This window comes from Lolium rigidum, chromosome 3 (genome assembly GCF_022539505.1).
Source record: "Lolium rigidum isolate FL_2022 chromosome 3, APGP_CSIRO_Lrig_0.1, whole genome shotgun sequence".
Classification (NCBI taxonomy): domain Eukaryota; kingdom Viridiplantae; phylum Streptophyta; class Magnoliopsida; order Poales; family Poaceae; genus Lolium; species Lolium rigidum.
Window position 1 is genome coordinate 347,831,086 of NC_061510.1, and position 22,895 is coordinate 347,853,980.

The following is a 22,895-nucleotide window of genomic DNA, read 5'->3' on the forward strand; positions in this document are numbered from 1 at the left end:
TCAAGAAAAAATAAATACGCGGCTAGCAGAAGACAAAGAATTGCATCTGTTGCTCTATTACAAAATGACCTAGTGAAGTGGTGATCTATTAGGCTTTACTAGCTAAGCCTGTCTTTCAGTAGGAAAAAACATGCACTCTCAGTTCTCCCGGTACAATGGGACCGCTCAATGCTTAAACTCTACATGCTGGAGTTAGTGCTACATACAATTGATGTACACGACCATACCATTTACAAAACGAGAAATGAACTATTTCTCAATACCTTGCTGCAAGTATTGAATCAAGTCATACCCTGCGGTGGTCCACTTGTTGTAGGCATCAACACATGTGCGTACCATAAAATTAGCCGCCTCGCGCTCGTTCATCTCTGGATGAAACCGCTTCCGAAGATTAGCAATAGGTTCTCCCCTGCTAAAGCAAGGGAGCCCACTGTCCACCATCAACTGCACTGTAGTTACAATGCCATTCATGTGTCTCCTTCCGGCTAGGTATCCTTTGACACACAATCTGAATGGATATTTTTTTAATCAGAACAGCACGATGCAAGGTGAAAGGTCAGGGCAGTCCATGGATTCATAAGAATTATACTCCATAAACAGGTCACTATTGTCTCCCAAACATCGACAGAAAGTTTTCGCGCGTGAACAATCAGGTTGCCCTCTCCCTCACATGTAATAATAAGCAAATATAAGGATAGTAACAGTATGCATAACTTTATGTACAAAAGGCCCAACACCTTTCTTCTCGCCCTAGTTTTTTAGGCATAATTTTATCCATTAAATTTATTAACTTTTTTTTGCCCCCACATTTCTGTGCATAATTTTATCTAAAAAGGTCCCAAGTTTTTCTGTTCCTACACTGCCTCTAGCTCTCACCCTTATTTTGTACTAGATGGTGTGAAATAAGTGTACCAATATTGCATACATTGCAAACACGTGTATTAAAGAGTCAATCTCACATTTCAGTACAACTGTGAAAAAAATACGAACCTGAGAAACTGATTCCAGGTGTCACTCTTCATAGTCCCAGATGGATCAAGCAATTGAGTCATCTCATGGCTTAGCTTGAAGTGTGCACTCTCAAACCCCATGTTACCCCCAGGTGAAATCTCCAAAATAAATCCAAAATCAATATGAACTAGTCTCCCATGGCTGCATAAGCAAGGTGATGGTTAAGTTGTAATTCCAGCTTTACTTGGTCAATTAAAGATAGGGGACTAAGTAAAAACCTATCAAACAGAAGATTGCCATTATGCCGATCCTTTGGTTGAAGAAGCAGACTGGCAACGGCATATCCAGCACTACTAACCATAAACATTTCACGCGCAGCTTCAAAAGCAGGTGAGCCTACAGGGCCATAATCTTGCTGAAATATCTCTAATAACCCACCATCAGTTGTTTCACCCATTTGATTTCTACTCCGAGTATTTGGGACCACCTACAGCATGCTCAGATTAAGATAACATACAGGAAAGCAACAAAACAGCCAATACTAACACAGGAGTATACAATGATTAGTCGTAAAAACTACTACTTGTTGACTTAATTCGTTGCTAAAGTTTCATAAAATTGCTACACTGATGTGTTCAGAATATATGAGACCGACTCATTGCAGTACATGTGCAATCAACGTTTCCTAACATACAGAGATTAACCGCACAAGAATAAGATCACTAGAATACACTCAAAACAATGATATTAAGATTCTATGATACTTTTTTTCATACTTTAACAAATATTAATGGCCAAAACTAATTTTTCAAGACCGTGCAATGTCCAAGACAACATATGATTCGAACTGATGTGTTTATATAATATTTTTAATTAAGTTAATATACAGTATAACATAAAAAAAAACATACCCACAATAATATTCACTGATCAATTTAAAGCAGCTCGCACTATCAAGGATGTTCTCTTTTAAGATGCCAAGTTACTAGGCCGTTTAACATCAAGGAATTATAATTTGAAGTATTTAGTGTCCAGCTCACAGAATCTTAGTAGGAAAAAGCGTTTAGTTACACGATTTTCCAAGATACAAAAAAATGAAACAATTGGGGTTACACGCTTACCTCAATTATACCTCGTTCTGGGCCAGTGGGCAAAACACCATAGGGGAAGAGATACAGGTTTAATCCGACAGCTTCAAATATGTCCCTTAATAGGGAAATAACCTGGAGGGCAAGCACATCTTGTCTACAATCATCACCAACCTGTCATAGCATAGAAAGTTGCTTGTGTCAACTGTCAAACAAAGGGGGCACTAGAAGATTAACAGGCACAGTGATCAACAGTTACAACATTATCTAAAAGATGTTACAGAACTACAAGTTACAACCTTTTCACGTTCAAATGATAGTTAGAAGTCCTGAACTACAAGTGAAATAAAATGAATTCGACCTCGCTTGTAATTAGTTTGCACTTGATGGTAGTACTTTCTGTACACTTACCATAATGGCTACCATATACGGTTAATGTAGGCCATTTCATCATGTTACCTTTAGCCCAGGTGATAAAAGTACTGTGGCAATGGTAAGAGTCTATTTTACTAACTGACATGTCATAAATTATTACTGTCTGTTGCCAGCAGAATAAACGGGAGAATGAGCCATGTTGATAGCTAGTTTTTAGTTAACAAAACCACGACAGCAGCACAAAAAGGCTTCCATCAAGCATAAAAAGTAAATTTTGTACAGCTGCATCCAGAAAACACGTGTTTCAGGCGGACTTGCACACTTGTATTCATCGCTGTGACTTTTTCTACTTAGAGAAAATTTGTTGTGATTTACAGGATAAGCAGGTATGCACATAAAAGTACTCAAGTAGCAATGAAATAAAATTAAAAATGAAAGATTATCAGCAGTGAACAAAATGTGACTGAAACGTGAGGGGAACTTTCATTAATAACTTATGTCCCCAATTCGGAAAATGTCCACCTGATTTTGTAGAGGTGAATATGTTTTCTCAGGTCAAGCAAGGTCTTTATACCTCAATAGATTTAGCACACTTTTTTTCCTAACTTTGAGCTGTATGTTTTTGTATTGGTGGCAGAATGTAAGGCCACAAAACAAAACTGTAAAATTCCTGCAGGAGCCTTTAATCATATATGAGAAGACCATTCCCAACAGCCCCATCCTCTGGAGTGGTAACTATGACTAAGTCATGAACTCTATTTTTTAATTAAGCCTGTCATCCACTTATGACACAATTTAAAATATCTACGTAAAACCCTTTCAGGTCCTTGCTGCGAAGACACGAACACAGCGGTTTAAAGCCTTGACATGAAGTCAGAAATCTCCTTCTATATAAAGAAATGTGACTTGAGGTTTACATTTCCATATAAGATAAATGCAGATGACCCAGATCTATTGGTTACAACCCATGAAAGACATTAATTGTGCAGACTGTACTGCAAGACAAAACGTTATTTACCTTAAAAATGCAAGCCTGTGGCTTTACATCATTTGGGTTCCCGTCACGATCAATCACATTAAAAGTAATCATTATTGGAACTTTTGCGGCAGACTGGAGAGGAATACCGCTGTCCAATTGTATGCCCCGTACTAATTTGTTTGTTGCAGTTGGTAAATAGAGGTCATCACCTGGAATAGTAATCTTCTCCAGCTCCCTGCATGAAGAATTCACAGTGACAAGTTCAAGAGAACAGAATTTCAGATGAGAACAGCAAAGCTGTATTAGTTGTTCTTAGTTCTTCAACAAAACGCAAGAACGATTTTTCTATAATTACTTTCTAATGCCAGCTCTCCGCTCTTCCTTGGGAACAGGGAAAAGAACACCAGAAATCGAGGTGACTTGGTCAAAAAAATCGAACTCCTTTTCAAATATGTCCCGAGCTTCCGGAGTGAAACCGTCAACAATTTTCTGCCTAACAGCAGGAAGCAAGGATTGGAATGCACTGGTCTGAAAAAAAAGGGAAATGTAAACATTATACACATGACTAAAGTTCGCAACATTAGTTAACAACCAAATACTGGAATGCTTTTGTAAAACAGTGCTCATCACTACAACTAAGTTACAAGATAAGAAATAGCAAAGCCAACATTTTAGTCAAAAAAGTATCAGATTGAAAGGGCAACTGACATAGACATAGAATCTCATGATCACACCTACTGTCAGTCTGAATGTAAATATGTAATATGGAATTCTTTCCATAAACACTAAAATTGCAGAATTTAATTGTTCAATCCGTCAGTTATTCACTCGTACCAATGGCTTTAAGTTCACGAATGATGTTAGTTAAATTTCATCAAGTGCACGAGTCTAAAGTAAACAAGCATATGCAGGCCCTTCATAAAAATATGCAGGTGACTTATCAAGCAAGCATAAAAAATTTGGGTCTTGTACCTTTGGAACCCCTGGTTCCTTTTCATTCTCAGCTTCCTCACATTCCCCCTGCGATTTCAAGTTCACAGAAGAACAAGCAAGTCAAAGAAGAATTTCACAGTAGGAATATGTTAGAGAATATATACACAAAACCATATTTTCAATTGAAGAAACATAGAGTCGGATAATTATAATATAAAAAGTGCAATCTAAATAAATTTCACCTGCAGATGCCATATTAAGATGTGAGCAAATATATTACTTCTTCTAGCAGCTCCAAGCAAGTATCCTTCAACTAATTTCTGATGAGATAAGAGGTAAGGAAAAAATGAGAGAATCACATGAGTATTTATAAGAAGGCGATATGGATTCTATGAGGAATGATAAATCAAAATGTGTAGATTGAATGATTAGTACTTTTTCCTGGTCTGACAGATAGAGTAAACACAGATAAAAGAAATTCTCACCCCATCATCGTATCTGAGAGACTGTACCAACTGTGGCATAAAAAAGGTGACAGTCTCAGGTGGGTAAGTCTCCATGACACGAAGGACATATGCCATAACACGGGGATGTCCTTTATAAGGAGAGGTAAAAAACTCCAATGCCTGCGTGACAGAACACGGAGCCCAGTGCGGGAGTTGCTGTAACAGTGCAGAATTTTCGTCCACTGCCTTTGGAGTGATGAAAAAAGGTAATGCTTCAGGAATTGTACGAAGCTCCAGTATGTGCGTCTGCAGAGACAAAAGAATGATAAGATGATACAGCAACATGTGTCACCCTTTGTCACTGGAACTGAAAAGTTGGAAAGATTTAAAAGATGCTCAATACAGAATCAAGCAACATTAAACACTTCATTTATTGGTCACATGAGTTGAAGCAGAAGCTATATACTGTGAGAACATCCACTGGTTACAAAGTTCCAGATTTAAAGAAATAATTATTGAAACTGAATATGTGATCGACGGCTCAAGTGGTCTGACCGCCAGTTAACTGATCCAGCCACTGGGTTCAACAACATATATACATTAAAAAAAAATCTAATATGATAGAGAAAAATATGGGCTAAGTGCATTTTTTCCTGCAAAAATAAGCATAATTATTTTGCTTGGTTGGCAACGTGCATCATGAGCAGTGTATTTAGGAAACTTGAGAACATGTTTTCGAATCCAACGGGTTGCATATATTGTTTTCTGCATGGTGGAGTACTAGAGTGCACTTGGTCAGACCACTCACTGGTTCACATGAAGAGGCTGTCTTTCTAGCAAACCAGACCAGAACTTCAGTTCTGGTTGAACCGGTCTGGTCCTAATTTAATAATTAACGGAAAGTAATCTAAACAATGGTAAGATAGTGGCAACAAAATAAAAGGCTGAAAATGCTGAGCTTGCAAGCATCACACAGTACACTTTCTTATCCTCAGATGAGATTTTCTCATGCCATTTTTTTCCGAGAAAACACAGAGATCTTTGCATTTCATTTCATTGAAAAGGTAGAGTTTGTAACACGCCTTCTAGGAGGTTTACATTGTTATTATATTTCTCATGCCATATCAGCATCCAGATCTCACACCCAATGGAAATTGAAATGATAACAGTCCAAACCACCAATACATTTACATTAGTATCATAATTAACAAGACATATAACTGCTAGTTCTTAATTTTACCACGACATGAGAATTTACCTCCATAGCTAAGGCAATCAACATATCATTTTCACATATCTATCCTTGCACTCTACACTTAAAATATTCAGGGGTATCCGGACTAGCCATTTCTCATCCATTTGGCCTACTACATACTAGTAAGACAAAATGCATGTGGGTGAAAGATCATACTGAAGCCTTTAAAATATTTGCAGCTCTAGTAAGGCAGTTACTAACCTTATTGCATGGCTGTTCTAAATGAACTACTCCATCCGTCCATAAAAGGATGTCGAATGTTTGTCTAAATTCGGATGTATCTATACATTAAAAAGTGTCTAGATACATCTAAATTTAGACAAACTAGCGACATTCTGTTATGGATAGAGGAGGTACATTCATGACTATATTTCCCTTACTACTTTACAATCGTTTAAGGTAGAAAGTTATGAAAGAGCTAACATTAAGTTGAAAAATGCACCACAAGATAAATATTACTCCCTCCGTCCCGTTTTAATTAACTCAGGGGGAGAAAAACGCTTCAGTAATGCAATTTTACATTTCAGCCCTTTACAATGTAACAAAAATACACCCGCCTCCAAGCAGGGGCCCAGATCTGGCCCGCACCAACCACCATGGCCGCCGGCGTGAGCTCGCTTGCGATCTCCGCCGCCTCCAAGAGCCGTCGCCGGCAGCCCTGGCACCACCCGAGCCCGGGGAGACCTGCACCTCCGCCAGCAGGCCGCGCCGCCGCCAGGATTGCTGGTGCTGCTGGTGGGCGTGGATGGCGGAGCAGAGGGAGGAGGGGGTGAGGGGCCGCACGACGGGAAGCGGCGAAGAGGAGGAGGAGGAGAGCGCGGCGAGCGGGATGCGGGAGAGGTCGAGCGGGATGGCGCGCGGGAGGGAGTAGGGGAGCGGCTGGCGAGCGGTCGCCGGGATCGGCCGGAGACGACTGAAAGATCGAGAAGGGCTGGTCAGGACTCAGGAGGTGACTCGCGCGGGGACTGTGGCGTAGAAAGGGGGAAACGTGAGGGGTTTTTCGCATAATTACCGGCGAGTTAATTAAAACGGGACGGAGGGAGTACGTTTCATTCGAATATGCCTAGAATTTAAATGAAAAGGTAGAGACATTTCCAAACAGAACTTGAATGTGAAAATAGAAGGTGCCCAATGCAAAACTATATCTGAAAAGATAACAGCTATATGCAAGAACAATACCTGTACTAGTTGAGTAATTTCGGATTGCAATGCTGAGTTTGTGGGAAACCTCATAGTCATAGAAAATGCAATTCGAGGATCAACAGCAAAAGCAGTTCTGGAGTGATCAATCCATTTATCTGAACTGATTTTGCCACGAAATGTCGACATATCTCTGCACAGATATAATATGCAATGCATGTGAGTTTTAACCAGTAAAACAAATAAGAAACAAAAGATAGTATAATATCACAGCAGGAGTAGTAATTACTTTGTGTTTATTGGTTGTGCCCAAACTTCAAGCCTGTCTGCCTCATTCTGAGAAAGCACCAAAAGCAATTGTTTACGCTTTTCCCGTGCAGTTACATAGTTATCCACAGAGCCCCACACCGGGTGGATCTGATCTGCCTGTAACCAAAGGAAAAAACAACAGGGGGAGAAATGTTAAGCTTTTCAGATAGATAACACTCCCTCCGTTTCAAATTACTCCGCACATAAGGTTTAGTCAAAGTCAAGCTCTTTAATGTTGGCCAAGTGATGTTATATATATCAACTTATACAATACCAAATGTATATAATATGTAAAAGTACATTCTATTATGGTTCTAACAATATTAATTTAATATTGTAAATGTTTCTTTTTTCTATGTAATTAGTCAAAGGTTGTAATATTTGACTCAAACCATATATGCGGAGTAATATGAAACAGATGGAGTAGAAGTGAGTGCCACATCACCCATAAGAGGAACATGCATTACGCATAGCAGCAAATTAGGTCCATGCATTATGTTATCTATTAGTTAGCTGCATTCAATAATCCATTGTTATCTACTACTGTAGTTGTATTCAATATTCAATTGGTAGTCATCTGTAAGGAACTCCTAGGTACAGCATATATAGTTTGATTTAAGCAAGAAAATAATGAACTGGAGTCCATGTATCTCCATCTCTATCTCTCCCTGTCTCCATGGTACGTCTTCCCTCCTACCAAACTTCTCCCTCTCTTCCTACCAAACTTCTCCCTCTCTTCCTCCCAGCAGCTCTCCTCTCTCCATCCCATTACCTTCACTAATCACTATGAAACAGGCCCAAGATACCCTGGACTTATCTACCTGCCAACCATAGTCATCCACCTTTTCATATCACAAGCACAAGACAGCTCAGATATGCATTTCATGTTCTTGAGGTGGGCAGAGAGAAAGAGAGAAGCGGAGACACATGTGGGTCAAATCATACCGTATTAAGTTCGCCATCACGTCCCTGTGACTTCGGACCAGAATCGATAGAACTGGTGGCGCGCTCATTTTGCAGATTGTGGACAAATATTGAAACAGATTGGGCCTCTCTCTGAGCAAAACTTTTGTTTGGAGATTCATAATATTCATGTGCATAAGCAAACCATCCCAAAGCAGCACTGCAAGAAAAGCCAAGACGAGCAAACTGTATTAGCAACATAACATAATGGGGAGAAGTGGAAGAACAGAAGATACAAACTTGTGTATCATTACGTAAGCATGCAAGCATAAAAACAAATTTAGCATATTACATAAACAGGTTTAATAAAGATATAAACAAAGCATATAGAGTACTCAAATGCCTGGAGTGCCCTGATGTTCAAAATAAAATAATTTGAACTTCATAAAGTTTTTGTGTTGACATCATATGTACTCTAAGCAATTTTAGTAACCGTATAGTACTATACACCTTGGGACCAAACCGCATAAGTACTAAGATAATATATTCAAATTCTGATACTATAAACTATACCTCCAATTCAAGATTTTCCGTAGATTCAGTAACTCATGTTTTGCTTTACCATGACTAAATAACTGCAGCTCTAGCTTACCAAATTGTATCACTTTGCTCCTATAACTCATAAATTGTCTTCTCAACTCCCTAACTTGCTAATGTTTGCACGGTTGCTTACAATCTCACTTAATTAACAATATTAAGTGTTACGGCATCTAGCCAACTTGAGGGTCTTATGAGACATCCACTCATCTTTCTCAATCAGCTCTAGCTTACTAAAATGTATCACTTTGCTCCTATAACTCACAAACTATCTTCTCAACTCCCTAACTTGCACGGTTGCTCACAATCTCACTTAATTAACAATATTAAGTGTTATGGCATCTAGCCAACTTGGGGGTCTTATAAGACATCCACTCGTCTTTCTCAATCTCTCTCTCTCTCTCTCTCTCTCTCTCTCTCTCTCTCTCTCTCTCTCTCTCTCTCTCTCTCCCTCTCTCTCTCTCTCTCTCTCTCCCTCTCACAATTACACCCTCCATTCCCATCAGGCGCTGCTTCCCACCCTTTACCTCCCCTAAATGATCCTGCCATCCCCCTCGTAACGTGACAAATAAATACTACTTGCACCAAAAATGGTTGAAAGATGCAGCACAAATATCCTAAAACACAATGAATAACAACATAGTAAGACAAAGAAACTATGTCATGAAATGATTATTACCGGTATACTCTGTCCTCTAACAACTGAAGCCCCATAATACATTTTTGCAAGTTAAACTGAGACTGGCAAGAGCAAAACTTCAGACCAAGGAGCATCGCCGTAAAGAAAGTGCCAGTAGCAGCAGGATGGTGAGAAAAATGATTGGGAGACTTCATTGTCCCTTGCAACATACGGCCTAAAAGTAGAAGTTGTTCAATGCTATCATGGCGAACCACCTGTTTAAATAACACCCACATAAGGTAGATGATTAAAGAACACAACAAGAGAACAATGTAAGTACGTGAACTATCAATCAATCAAACATTAGGCAAAGAGTCAATGCATCTTCATCATATCCTATAGAACATCACAAGGTGACTCTAATTTTGGACAAACAAAATGCAAGCAAGTTATCCTCAATTAGAAACTGAGGATAAAGGATATCATCACAGTTCTATTGCTGTTAGTAAATACAAATATGATATCAAGACATAGTATAACAACGTTAGCTCATATTGATTATATAGAGGACAAACAACATACTGCTCCTGGGATGTTAACATTCTAGTTACAAATGAAAACGTACTAGTGCATTAAATGGTAGTAACAGAATTGCTTCGCAAGACGTGGTTTACAATGCAACACATGCTGATCCGTTTGAAGCATATCTTAAAAATGTGCATCTCACAGGCCTGTAATCTAGCACAATGCTGAGCAGTTTGAAGCATGTCTTAGCGTATTAGTGTAATTAGACACTAATTGTGGAGTATATGCTTCTTCCAAGGAGAACTAGAACCATTTAGACTATTTATTATTTGACACTGATTGGTGTCATATATAAAAGTTCTACACCAGATAAATTACTCTTAAGATTAAAAATATCTTAGGCAGGCAAATAGAAGAACTGCTAAAAATATCACAGGATAAACAAAGAAAAAGTTTGGTGATAACCTCAAACCGATCAATAAAGAAGCCGAGCCAGAGCCTATGGGCAATTATTGCTTCAACTGGGTCCTTTTCTGGTGGTGCCTCGGGCTCACCAGGAATGAGATGTGGCCTCAATTTTGCATCAGGGCCACAGTACTTCATATCAGATGCAAACAAGCCACGTTTTGTATCTATTGTCCACAGCCATGCATCAACAAGTTCTGCGAGCACAAGAGGACCCAAAGAAGGTGCTGCAGAAACTAGCCACGTCCAGATATAAATTCCAGTCTCCATTGCATCAGGGGTAGAAATATAAGCGGGGCACCAGCATAGAAGTCGTATAAGCTGAGAAAACCCTTCCAGATTTGTTCTAGAATCAGATACCTGTGTGTTGCCCATTAGAATACACTCAAAGCCAAGAATTGAAATAACAACAAACAACCTAGGTGTAAACATATTACCATATGATCAAGAAGTAATGCTGTAGCCTGAGAACAAGTTTCACGAAATAACGAATTATCTATAGGTTGTTTCTCCGCCGTAACAACGAAGTCCTGAAGAAGACGAACAAATTTGGACAGAAAAACTTCATCAAATGACTGTGGGGCCTGCCCAGACTGAGGCACACCCATGTTTAAGCCGCCCATAGTACTGAACAGCCTTCTCATACCAGCAATCTCCCCTGCATGGTTACATTTTGCAGTGGCACTCACTACTGCAGTTGACAGTACTTCCAGGGTGATGTCAGGTGCATCTTTTCTCGCTCCTGATGCTGCTGCAGCAGAATCCATAACTGCTGGAACATTAGCAGTCCTGATACCATTCCAATCATTCTTTCCAGTACAGATACGTATCTCAGATAAAAGTGAAACAACATCTGCTGTATGCTGTGTTCTTTGTGCACCACTCGGTTTGCAAAAATTTTCCTAGCAATACAATTATAAATAACATCAATATATCACAAAGAGGGTGGAAAACAAAACCAACAGTATGAACATTATATGCCAGCATAATGGTGCCTCTGGCACAATAAAGAGTTCAAGAAAGGCTGACATAGAATTTTAGTGCTCTGACTAAATGCTGAGCCCTAAAATAATACAGCATTCGCTTCTCACGAGCAAGAATGTAACTTATTTACTACTGAGAAACTAGAATTGAGTATGTGAACTCTGAGATTAGAAACAAAGGAAGGTCACAGGATGATAATATATACAAGGCGAGAGAAAGAACAGATAAAAGAGGCAGCAGGAGCCAGGAGAAGCTGACTAATCTAGGATATCTAATAAAGTAAGAAAATGATTCTTCACTCAAAGTAAAAAAAAAAAAGGATCTATCCAATTCTAAACCTCAACTTTAGCCCGGCAAGAGATCGACAACCTTAATATTTAAATGACGCTGACCATGTCCTAACAACAAATCATGCATCGGCTTCATGCAAATTAAGAACAATGGTGCTCAAAAAAGCCAAATAATATTATATTGACTGAACCTGTATTAGGCCTTGAGTGGTGCATGGAGCATATGAAAGAGCACTTGTAATCCATTCCCTGGCAATCTTCTGATATAGTGAGCGTACACTAGCAACCCAAGCAGGATCACTAACAGGACCAGAAGTCAACTCGTTATGAACAGATATTAGAAGTAAATCCAAGCATGAGGAGTTCCAAAGGACCTGAAAGTTCAGTATTCTAGTGTCATCAGTGTGTCTCAAAACAACACAACTACAGTATTAGAAGACGAATCAAAGCACCTAACCTGTGGAAATTTTTCCTTTAGCTGAGTTAACAACTTAACACTCACATCACGAACAGGTTCATCCCTCTGTGACATGCTCTTTATCAGGAAGCAAGCATGGACGGACAGAGCAGATTCTCTCACATCAGCTTCTACGCCTATGTCAGATATGCGATCGTCCTGGGAACATAAAAGACAATTAATGTGGTGCTCTGCAAATAAAATAAAAGTAACGTAATCGCCAGAATAACTACAATGCAAAGTTGATGAATGTAAGAGAATAACTCCATGTTATACTAAAAGATGTGAATCAAATTCCTAATGTATGATGCAACATCTAGAGCAGATTGCAAATATTGGACACAAGAGGCAAATAACGTTTGACGCGTCAACCATACTGCCCAAAGGATAACTAAAACATCTATCTGTCAATGCATCAGGCATTTCCTTGTGGGATTCAGATCAAAGTATTAGACAAAGCAGCCAGTTGTGCATCTTTTCTAAGAACTTCGTTATCTCAACAAGAACCCTAAATATGATAACATGCAATTGAAACATAAGGAAATGTAAGTGTGTGGCAAAAGCTTTCAAAGCTGTAACAATGGCGTAGAATGTGTGATTCTCTACAACAGAAAGCTGTGTATCTTTGGTACAAGATCTGAGCTGACACTTGCCACCAGATGGGGAGTAATTTGATTCAACAGAAAACAACAGAGAACATAGAATATGACAGGATACAAAGACAACATAACAAATGATAACGTATTCTCAACAGATTGTGAGTATGAAACATACCAGCCATGACAACATTGTTTCAAAAGCTCTATGCACAACTGCCATCAAACACTGGGATACTGCTGGTGTTAAGTTGGGAGTAAGCAGATACTCAAACACACAACTTAACGCACTATTTGATTTATTCAATGTAGAGGTAGATGAAAGTGTGCCACCGTTGCAACTAAAACGCAATATCTCCAAGAAAGCAACCGCGAGGAGATATGTAGCTTTCACTCCTGAAAAAAAAAAACAAATTAGTTGGATACTTCAATAAAATTCCATTTTCCGTGTGTATCATTCACGTAAATAAAGCCACTCATTTCAAGAGTTCCATGGTTAAATTTGATGGAGACCAATTTTAATTTTCTAGAATCAGATAACAATCTACATAAGCTGTAAAGCACTCAACAGAGAATAAATATTGACCTGAAATTGTACTCATTGCTGCTACCTCAACTCGACCTCCCAAAGCAGCAGCAAGTGCAGTTCTCTGTCCAACAGCAGCCTTTTCATTACCATTGCCACCACGGCTACCTGGATTATGCAAAGCATTTAACTCTAGCTCATCTTCAAGCCATTTCACTGAACTGACAACCTGAAATGTCAAAAGCATACATGACAGAAACGAAGTCATGAGGTATTCTGAATTTGATCAGTCGGTATTATATATCATTTAATTTATACAATCCTGTATATCATGATCCTACCAAATACTGTTAGTATCCACAAAATATAATAAAACAGGCCTATTTGTTACTGAAAGTGTTTATTTTCTAAGATTTGCGAAGCATGTAGACAAGAACTATCTTAATTACAACTTTACAGTTAAAGTTTATTCCCGAAACTCCCATATAGTCCTTCCAAACGTAAAACAATATTATCCATACATCTGCCTGAGAAAATATCAATTTGAAATGCAACAATAATATGCGGAGCATAAAGCCCTGTAATAGAGGGTATACAATATACAAACCCCATCTGTCCCCTTTTCCATAAGAAGCTACGCTAAGTAGCAGGAAATGAATTCAGACAAGTTCAAATTCCTAACTGCACAAAAACCATACTATTTTCCCAACTTTATGGTCCCAAAAAGCTTACCAGCGGAGGAGTTCCTTGTGCAATACGTTGCACTGCTACAGACCATTGGCTATTCCACATGTAGGGTCCAGCAACAGCTTGAAGGGCTACAGAGCTCTCCATTGTGTTTAATGGAGCAGAAGCGGGTTTTGCAGGTGCCTGGTTGTTTTGTATCGGAGGAGCTAACCCAAACAAGACAATATAGAACCACAGGTTGCGAAACAATTTTAATAGAGATGGCTCAACAGAGGACACTGGATCAAAATCTGAACATATTTCAGCAACCGCAGGAAGTAATGGGCCCATCAAATCCGCACCACTCCTACAGTAATGACAATATTACATTAAGCACTGCAGTTAACTTAATTAAGAGAAGTATAAGAGATGAAGTGAAACTGTGTAAAATGAATGACGAGGATATATGGAAAGCAAAAAATACTCCATAGAGCATCAGGTGATAGTGTGATACATAGTATTACAAATTAGTAGGTGGATATACTGATATACATTGTTGAGCCATTTAACCTTCACTCAGAAAGCTACAGGGTCTAGGCATTTTTATTCAGATTCTTTTCTATTTTCGATGGTGCCCTTACAGCTTCTGTGTCAAACTAAAATCCACATAGCACATAAAACATATTTTCCAAACAAAATATCTAGTAACAGTGTATACTCAATGTATAGAATCTAGCAAAATAAATGTAAGCTTTAAACCAGAAAAAAAAAGGAACTCACAGAAAAGTACAAAAGAACAGAGAAAGAAGCTCGTAACTGCTCATTCACGTGATGGTTAAATATATCACAATACAACCTCCAAAATAGGTGTTATTTAACTTTAAAACATGTCCAATTTGTCAACTCTAAATTCTCGCATAAGTTTAGTTTTCAACCCCGAACTCTAAACTATCCGAGTCAAAGCCCTGGACATACAAGAAAATATGTTGGCACCCAGCAAATATTGTGTACACCATTCAAAGACTCAAAAACTATATACTATTTAAGCTTAATAATAAGATTGATAGACATCACAAAGCATCTTACCCCCCACTTTTAGATTCAGCAGCTAGCCCCACATCAGAGCATAGCGACAACAGCCTATGACGATAATCAGATCTGAGTTTTGTGCTAGTAAGGTTGGAAGCAACAAGTAAGAAACCTGCAGGAAGAGTCTAGAATTTTGTTGACACGGTTAGCATGGAACATGAATCAAATTACAACTTTGTATGATAGCATAAATTCATTTGACTCATCACAGACCTCTGTTCGCTCAATTGTTGCTTCAGATGGCACTGTGTTGTTCTCTGCAGCTCCTACAGCTTTAGCTTTATCCAAGTAGCTTCTTGTCATCAAGACAATGCTCTCACGATATGATTTTTCAAAACCCAAGCACGCCACACGGGATATTGCATCTAGCAACTGCAGTAGTTTAAACCAATTGATTACCAAAGATGCTTTTGTTTATAGTTGAAACCAATACCATCAAAATAGATTCATGGTTAAGTATGTTCACGAGTAAGAGACAGAACAAGATTACATACTCGTAGACGCAATAAACTTGGAGATGAAGCGTCACCCTCTTCTAGATGTTCAATGAAAAGGGGCAAAACCATGTCTACAACTTCCCATCTTTTCAAGCATACACATAACTCAGCTAGAAGGCGTACTACATTAAGTCGCATCAGCGGAACTGCGTCTTTTCCTTTACCATCCTGCAATAGATTCACACTACAGTAAATAACCAGCAATCGGAAGTTACTCATGCTACTGTGATACATATCTTTAGTTGCTACAATAAAAAACAGAGTAAGCTCCATGAAGGAAGACTGCCAGCAGCAGGGAAGCTTAAATTTTCTATAGAACGCATCCTTCCAATCAGCTCCATGACTTACAATTTCAGAATGATCCCACCACCCACCCCAACGGTAAATAAAGTAGCAGGAGGATTGTAGTCTGCCACATCATGTGTTGGCAACTCTACCTATGAAGAGATGCAACATGTGCTAGCTCTATCGCAAAAGATTCAACTAGTAAAATAGAAAACAAAGACCGCGTAGCTTGGTCTGCTTACTTCTTGGAATTATTCTGATAATATGGGGAATATTGTCTTCATATATAACCTACCAGCACAGCATGTGACGACACTGCAAGTTTCAATATGTACCCAAAATATGCAGCATACTTTACTAAGTTCAAATAAATAAGGATGTGTTGTTTTTCGATTCATGTGGTTGGATTAAATTAGTACAATGCTAATCTATTTGTTTGCTTACAGAACTGAAACACCCATGAGCCTAAATTTTGGAAGAAAAATGAAACAAAAGAATCAATCCTGGTCCATGAAAAAAGTGATTAGAGTTTTACTGCAAACAGACCCTATCATATTTAACTATATCATGAATTCTGGAAGCTAGCTGGATTGTCAGATTTAGCTATATCACGAATCATGGAAGTCATGCAAACCTATGACTAAGGTAAGGTTTGCCTTCCCGTTATTTTTCATCTTAGTAATTAACAGAATCCATGCCATCAGAATATAAGTTTATCTGGTTCACATATTATTATTAATTCCTCCAGTTCAGTAAACAGAGTTGCACCAAAAGCTCAATATCTAGATTGACATTTCCACAAGAAAGTGACACCAGAATGTTCATGATCAAAATCGCTTTCCTAATAATAAATCTACAGCTACTTTTACTACCATACAACCATGAATTTAGTAGTCAAAATTACGAAGTCTGGAGAACACATGCTTAAGTAAAGAAACAATACTAATTTTTGGACTGGGTGAGCACATGGAAAGATGAACTGAAAACGCATAGTTTTAGTTTCAGTATGATCATGTGTCTTCCACAAGAAAAGAAGGCCATGGCCTCATAAAAAAGAATAGAGCATTAATATTGGCTATTCTAACTTAACTTCAGAAGAAAAACAGTCATAAAACAGTACTAATGATGCGTCGTGGAATCTTGAATCTTCCTAGATTGTATAGCAGATTAAGAGCGCCAAATGCATAATCTTCTAGCTGTTTGTTGAGGTAATGAGGTCGAAATAAATACCTTTTGGTTCTCATTTCAATGTGTTGGCATAGTAACTCGTTATATAATACTAAATCATTGTATGTGACTTACAGATGCTGATTGGCAACAATTTAAAATATAGTGATTACATTTCGGCAAAGTAAAATCAAGTAAGATTGGCTTGTGCAGTACTATCCAAATGTAATGGTACAAAACTGTGGTTGCAGTTTCCAACTAAAGAGCACCTGGTTTGCGATAAATCTTGCTAGAGCATAAAATTTTCATGTGGTGACAAAAAGTTAAGAAGAATACCTCCTCCTCATAATCATTCCGTTCACGAACATATGCAGCTAAACGCATAATGAACGTGTCAACCAGAGCCCTATCCTTTGTCCAGCCGAACTCTATAATCTCACAGCTCAACTTCACTACTGCCTCGAACAACGCGCCAGGGCTACATCCCGTCATGTCAGCCTGCACCGGAACAATAGGTTTCACACTAGACAACGCACCCATAAAGATAAAAATAAAAGCATGAAACAAACATACATACCTGCGAACACGTGCTCACAACAAGCGGTTTCAAGGGAATCAGCAGCACCGGCAGGAGCTGGCCCCCGCGCGAGACGGTTATCTGGCTGATCCCGTTGAGCAGAGTGCAAAACAGGTCCTCGCAGATCTTCAGCTTCCGCCAGGATGAGAGGATGCACGACTTGGTGGCCTCGATGAACCACGCAAGTGTCTGCTGAAGCATGTCCTTGGAAGCTTTGCTGTCCGCGGCGTCCATGACCGCAACGCTCCGGACCAGAACCACCACTGCGGCTTGGCAGCAGGATAGTTTGGTGTTTATCCTTGCCCTCAGCTGCACACCCTGCTCCTTCCAGTCCCGCTTCCTAATCTGCAACCTCACGCATGATCAGACTACATCCATGAAACCTCACAGGCAAACATGTAGCAACAAGGCGTGCATGCAAAACATGATATGGGTTTGAATAGAGAGAAGACACACACGGGCATGGGCTCACCTTGAGAAAATCCGTGAGCGAGCGGACCTGCCATGCGGCGGCATTCCTGACCTTGGCAACCTTGTCGGGCTCGAGTCCCGCCTCGCCCCCGAGCACCTGAAGGATGAGCCTGAAGGCGACCTCCTTCCGCTCGAGCGCGTCGATCTCCTCCGCCTCGAACCTCTGCACCACGTCCCTGATCCCCGCGTTGTCCTCTCCCGCCGCGTCCTCTCCCTTGCCCTTGGCCCTGGGCGGCGCGTCGTCGGTGCCGGCGAACTCGAGGAGCAGCCGCTGGGCGACGGGCGCGGCGTCGGCGGGGAGGAGCGGCGGGGGGGCTGCGCCCGCGGCGGCGAGGAAGGCGCGCGCGAGCGGCGCGGAGGCCGGGTCGGCGACGTCGAGCGCGGCGAGGAGCGCGCCCGAGAGCGCGGCGGAGAGGACGGGGGAGGGCGGGGCCGAGGCGAGGAGCGGGAGGAGCTTGGCGAGGAAGGGCGCGGGCGCGAAGGACTGCGGCCAGAAGGCCGGGGAGAGGAAGGCGCGGGAGGTGAGGAAGGCGAGGAGCGGGGGCGGTAGGGGGGCGCCTGCGGCGCCGGCGGGGAGGAGGCGCGCGAGGGCGAGGAGCGAGTGGAGGTGCGCCCGCGAGGCGCGCGAGGTGGAGGAGGAGGAGGAGGCGGGCGGCGCGCAGCGGGAGGAGAGCCAGGTGAGCTTGTCGGCGAGGAGGAGATCCGGGTGCGCGGCCACGAGGTCGCAGAGCTCGTTGAGCGCCTCCATGGGGTTCGGCGGCGGCAATGCGGTCAGATCATGGGGAGGTCGCCGCTGCCGCGACGCAGATCGGGAGGACGCGGAGGAAGAGGGGGAGGAGAGGGCGGAGACGGAGATGTTGTGCTGTGCCTCTCTTTTTTCTTTGACGCGGCCGTAATTGGTGGAGCCGAGGACGACGAGGAAGAGGACGTCTCTCCCTGGCCCTGGGGTGGGTACTACTTTTTGGTGCCTTCCGTTAGTTTCTGGTCGCGTCACTCCGCTGGGCCGAAATGGGTGGGTGGGCGGCAGCCGGCAGCCCACATGCGCGAGAAAGTGAGAACCATGCGAGAAATGTTTTTGTTACACCAGTTTTACATGCCCTACTGTATATAATTTGTGTTTGCGACGAATTACATGTCTGTAATAGAACTTATTACTCCCTCCTTTCCTAGATGTGCAGTCCCAAATATAAGATGTTTTGGCAAGCCAAATTGAGTTGCCACAATGTCCTATATTTAGGAGCAAATAAGCATGCAATTACATGGAAGGAGGCATATAGCCAATTGTTAGCAAATTTGGGGGCCAAAACACATAGTTTAGAGGTGTTTTCCACAAAAAATTCCAGCATGCGGGAGGGGGGGGGGCATGGCCCCACCCAGACCCCCAGTAGCTCCGTCCCTTCATTAAGTACTAATCGGCGATATAGCCTCGTCTCAGAAGAAAATATAGATTACCCTAAATATATATATAGACCCTAAGGAAAGAAAAATAAAATACTTAAATCTAATAAATTATCAAGCAACAAATGACCATGAGACCACTATTTACACTTTCACTGCAATTTAGAACAGTAATAACAAGCTGGCGGCCTGAAGTAATCACATATACATGGTATCTCATTGATGCTACTCAACCACTACTTCTAGGCAACCGAAACATTCGTCAGTGCCATCCCAAACAGATTGCGCTACCAGCATACGACACGCACGCCTGCTTTATTTGGGCTCGGAACCGACATCCTGCCTGATTCCATCTAGAAGGACTCCAACTACGGAGATGGAATCGTAATCGGGATGGTGGACGTCGGAGTTGATATGGATCATCCTTCCTTGGATGTCGGTGGTGATGGCATGCCCATGCGATGGAAGGGTTCGTGCGAAGGTTTCAACTACACCAACAAACTCATCGGCGGGAAGAACTTGGTTGACCCTGGAAAGGAAACGAAAGACGATGACAGCGAGCACAACACCCAGCACTGCAATCATGGCCGTGAAGAATCAAGTATCCGGCATCTATATCAACAAGTGTGTGGTGGTCTTCACTCCTCTGAGCCGAGGAAGGCGAGCACCGGGACAAAAAAGATCGTGTTCGATCGGCGAGCGTAGCGAGGCCCGTCACCGGTAGGCTTGGGGGGGGGGGGGCTTCGCCCCCCTGCGGTATGGATCATCATCACCGCATATTTATACCTTCTGTAAGACGTCGACTAGGATTAATAGCTGGGTTTGCTTTATTCGTTCTTCATTTTCCTTGTTGTGTTCATAATAAGTGGTATCAGAACTTGTGTTTTAATCTAGGTTTTCGGACATGTTTTCCCTGAAGTACGGTATACCGCAGTTGGACTACTTTTTATAAAGAGAAAAAGTGGGAAAGGCTCCCACAACAATTTTTATATATTAAGCATTAAAAAACTATACATGGATATTTATATCAAAATAAGAAAAAGAGCTATCTAAATCTAATCCTTAAGCCAATTATCATAAGAGATCTTATGCTTCTTCTTCATTATGTAAGAGATCATTCTCAACTCCTCCAAATAAATTGCGTTCCATCTTTGAAAGCTTGGTATCTGATTTCTGAAGATTTTATTCCTAGATATCCAGAGAGCCCGTGAAGCAAGAATGATTATTTCCATTGAGTAAGTCAACTTCAGTTTATCTCTTAGGTCCTGGAATGACTCTTGAACTGAAAGGTTCTTCTGTCTTTGAGGACATATGAAATCCCAACATTTATGAGCAAAAGGGCATGTCCAAAAAAGATGTTGGAGTGTTTCTTCCCTATCACATTCCAGAGTGTCACAATTGTAAGATTGTAGCACCATTCTTTTTCTGCCAAGAAGGTTTCTTGTATTTAGTCTATCATTGAGCAAGAGCCAGAAGAAAAAATTATGCTTGGATTGGCAAGAGGACTTCCATAGCCAAGAAAAATGGGGAATTGTTGGTTGAGATCCAATCAACACCGTATAATCCTTTTGTGAAGAAAATTCTAAGTTCACCCATATATAAAACCATTCATCTTTCTGTCCGGATAAAATTTTCCTAGAGGCATTTTGACAAATAATTTCTAACTCATTGAATTCCTCATAAGCTTGTTGGGACAAAGAAAGGTTGAATAAATCCTCATTGTATTCAGTCAGAATTGCTTCCTTGACAGAAATGTTTGTTTTATTTGCAAAAGTAACCACATGAGGAAATCTTTGGTGCAAACATTGATCATCCCATACATCATTCCAGAATAACACAGTTTTACCATCTCCCATATTGCATCTTGCAAGGGCTTTGTAGTTATCAAGTAATTTTAAATGAGCTCTTCACAAGAAGGATCCTTCAGAACGTTGTCTAGGAACAACACCATTTGCATAATAAGAATTCGAAACCAGGTTTACCCAAGGTTTGCCTACATTGTTGAAGAGTTTGTGAACATTCTTTAGCAGCAAAGCTCTATTTTGAATATCCAAATTGAGAACTCCCAAATCACCTTACTGTTTGGGTCTACAAAAAAATTTCCAGGCAACAAGAGCAGACCCTTTGGCTTGTACATCATCATTCTTATTTCTCCATAGACAGTGTCTCATGTACTTCTTAACTTGCTTTTTATTGTGATGGGGACATCCAGACAACACATGAAAAAATAGGAAGAGAAGCAAGGACAGATTTCACCATTAGTAATTTTCCCCCATAATTCAGAAACTCTGTTATCCCACATAATATTCTTTGCACTCTTTGACATAGGCATCCCGGATGGGCCTGCCGAAGATAGTACCCGGGGGGCCCATAACCCGAAGATTGTGAAGTCCAGAAGCCCAGCAAAGCATCGAGTATGGTAAATAGAGATAGTTAGGAATAAAGAGACTTGTAACTTCACGGGTCGAACTCAAAGAGTCTCCCGGAGTTTTGTAACTTGTGTAATACAAAATCCTCGGCTCCACCTCCTATATAAGGGGGAGTTGAGGGATGAAGAAAGGATCAATCTCATTGTCAACAAACCCTAGCTTTTTAGCAGTCGAGCACCTTTTCGGTTGAAACCTTCGAGATCTACTTGCCTTCTACTTCCGCGAAAACCCAAGTCTACAACTTGTAGGCATTGACAAGTTAATCACTTGTCAATTGGCGCCGTCTGTGAGATTAGAGGCGACAAGGAGATGATCTCGATGCCATCATCAACATCCTCGGCAACATCGACAACATCTTCGGTGGCAAGCAATGCGATGGACAGAGGTAAACAGATCGAAACTGGTCTAGTCGATTTTGTTCCTCACCCGCCCTCCCGTGTGGATGCATATGCGTATCTGGAGGATCCTATGGAGATGACGATCGGGAGGTTCCACTTCCGCGTCGGAAAGGAGGGATCTCACCGTCTCGCGATACTGGATTCTTCGGGGTCGCTCGCGGTCGATTCTGATTTCTCGGGATCGTCATCATCGTTCGAGTCAGTCGAAGAAGAGATCTCGCCGTCAAGCTTCACCAGGCCCGCTTCAAGCGGAAAACTCGTCAAGATCTTCGGCAATATGTCCTTCGGGTTGCCTGCGGACTCAAATATAAGCAGCGACTCAGACAGCGTCGACAGCTTCGATTTCATCGACAGATCTACTTCTGTTCGAGAGGTCCTCGCCGATCTATATGACGGTGTCACCGACCCCGAAGAAAATCAAACTACAAGATATTGATACATCTCAAACGTATCTATAATTTCTTATGTTCCATGCTACTT

General features: G+C 41.1%; 1 protein-coding gene across 1 annotated transcript; it reads right to left on the reverse strand.

Annotated features, from left to right (window-relative positions):
• LOC124704014 (phosphatidylinositol 4-kinase alpha 1) lies at positions 1–18,027 on the reverse strand. The gene is made up of 25 exons (XM_047236244.1): positions 17,720–18,027; positions 17,479–17,640; positions 15,688–15,858; positions 15,407–15,565; positions 15,191–15,318; positions 14,171–14,471; positions 13,499–13,667; positions 13,091–13,308; positions 12,317–12,475; positions 12,051–12,233; positions 11,023–11,487; positions 10,586–10,945; positions 9,656–9,870; positions 8,422–8,599; positions 7,457–7,593; positions 7,207–7,360; positions 4,812–5,078; positions 4,569–4,646; positions 4,366–4,413; positions 3,749–3,921; positions 3,433–3,628; positions 2,073–2,213; positions 1,230–1,438; positions 991–1,152; positions 1–508 (listed from the first exon to the last, which is right to left on the reverse strand). Exons 1-25 carry the CDS (start codon positions 17,951–17,953, stop codon positions 250–252), a joined length of 4,926 nt encoding a protein of 1,641 aa, XP_047092200.1. The 5' UTR covers positions 17,954–18,027; the 3' UTR covers positions 1–249.
• Positions 18,028–22,895: the final 4,868 nt, after the last annotated feature.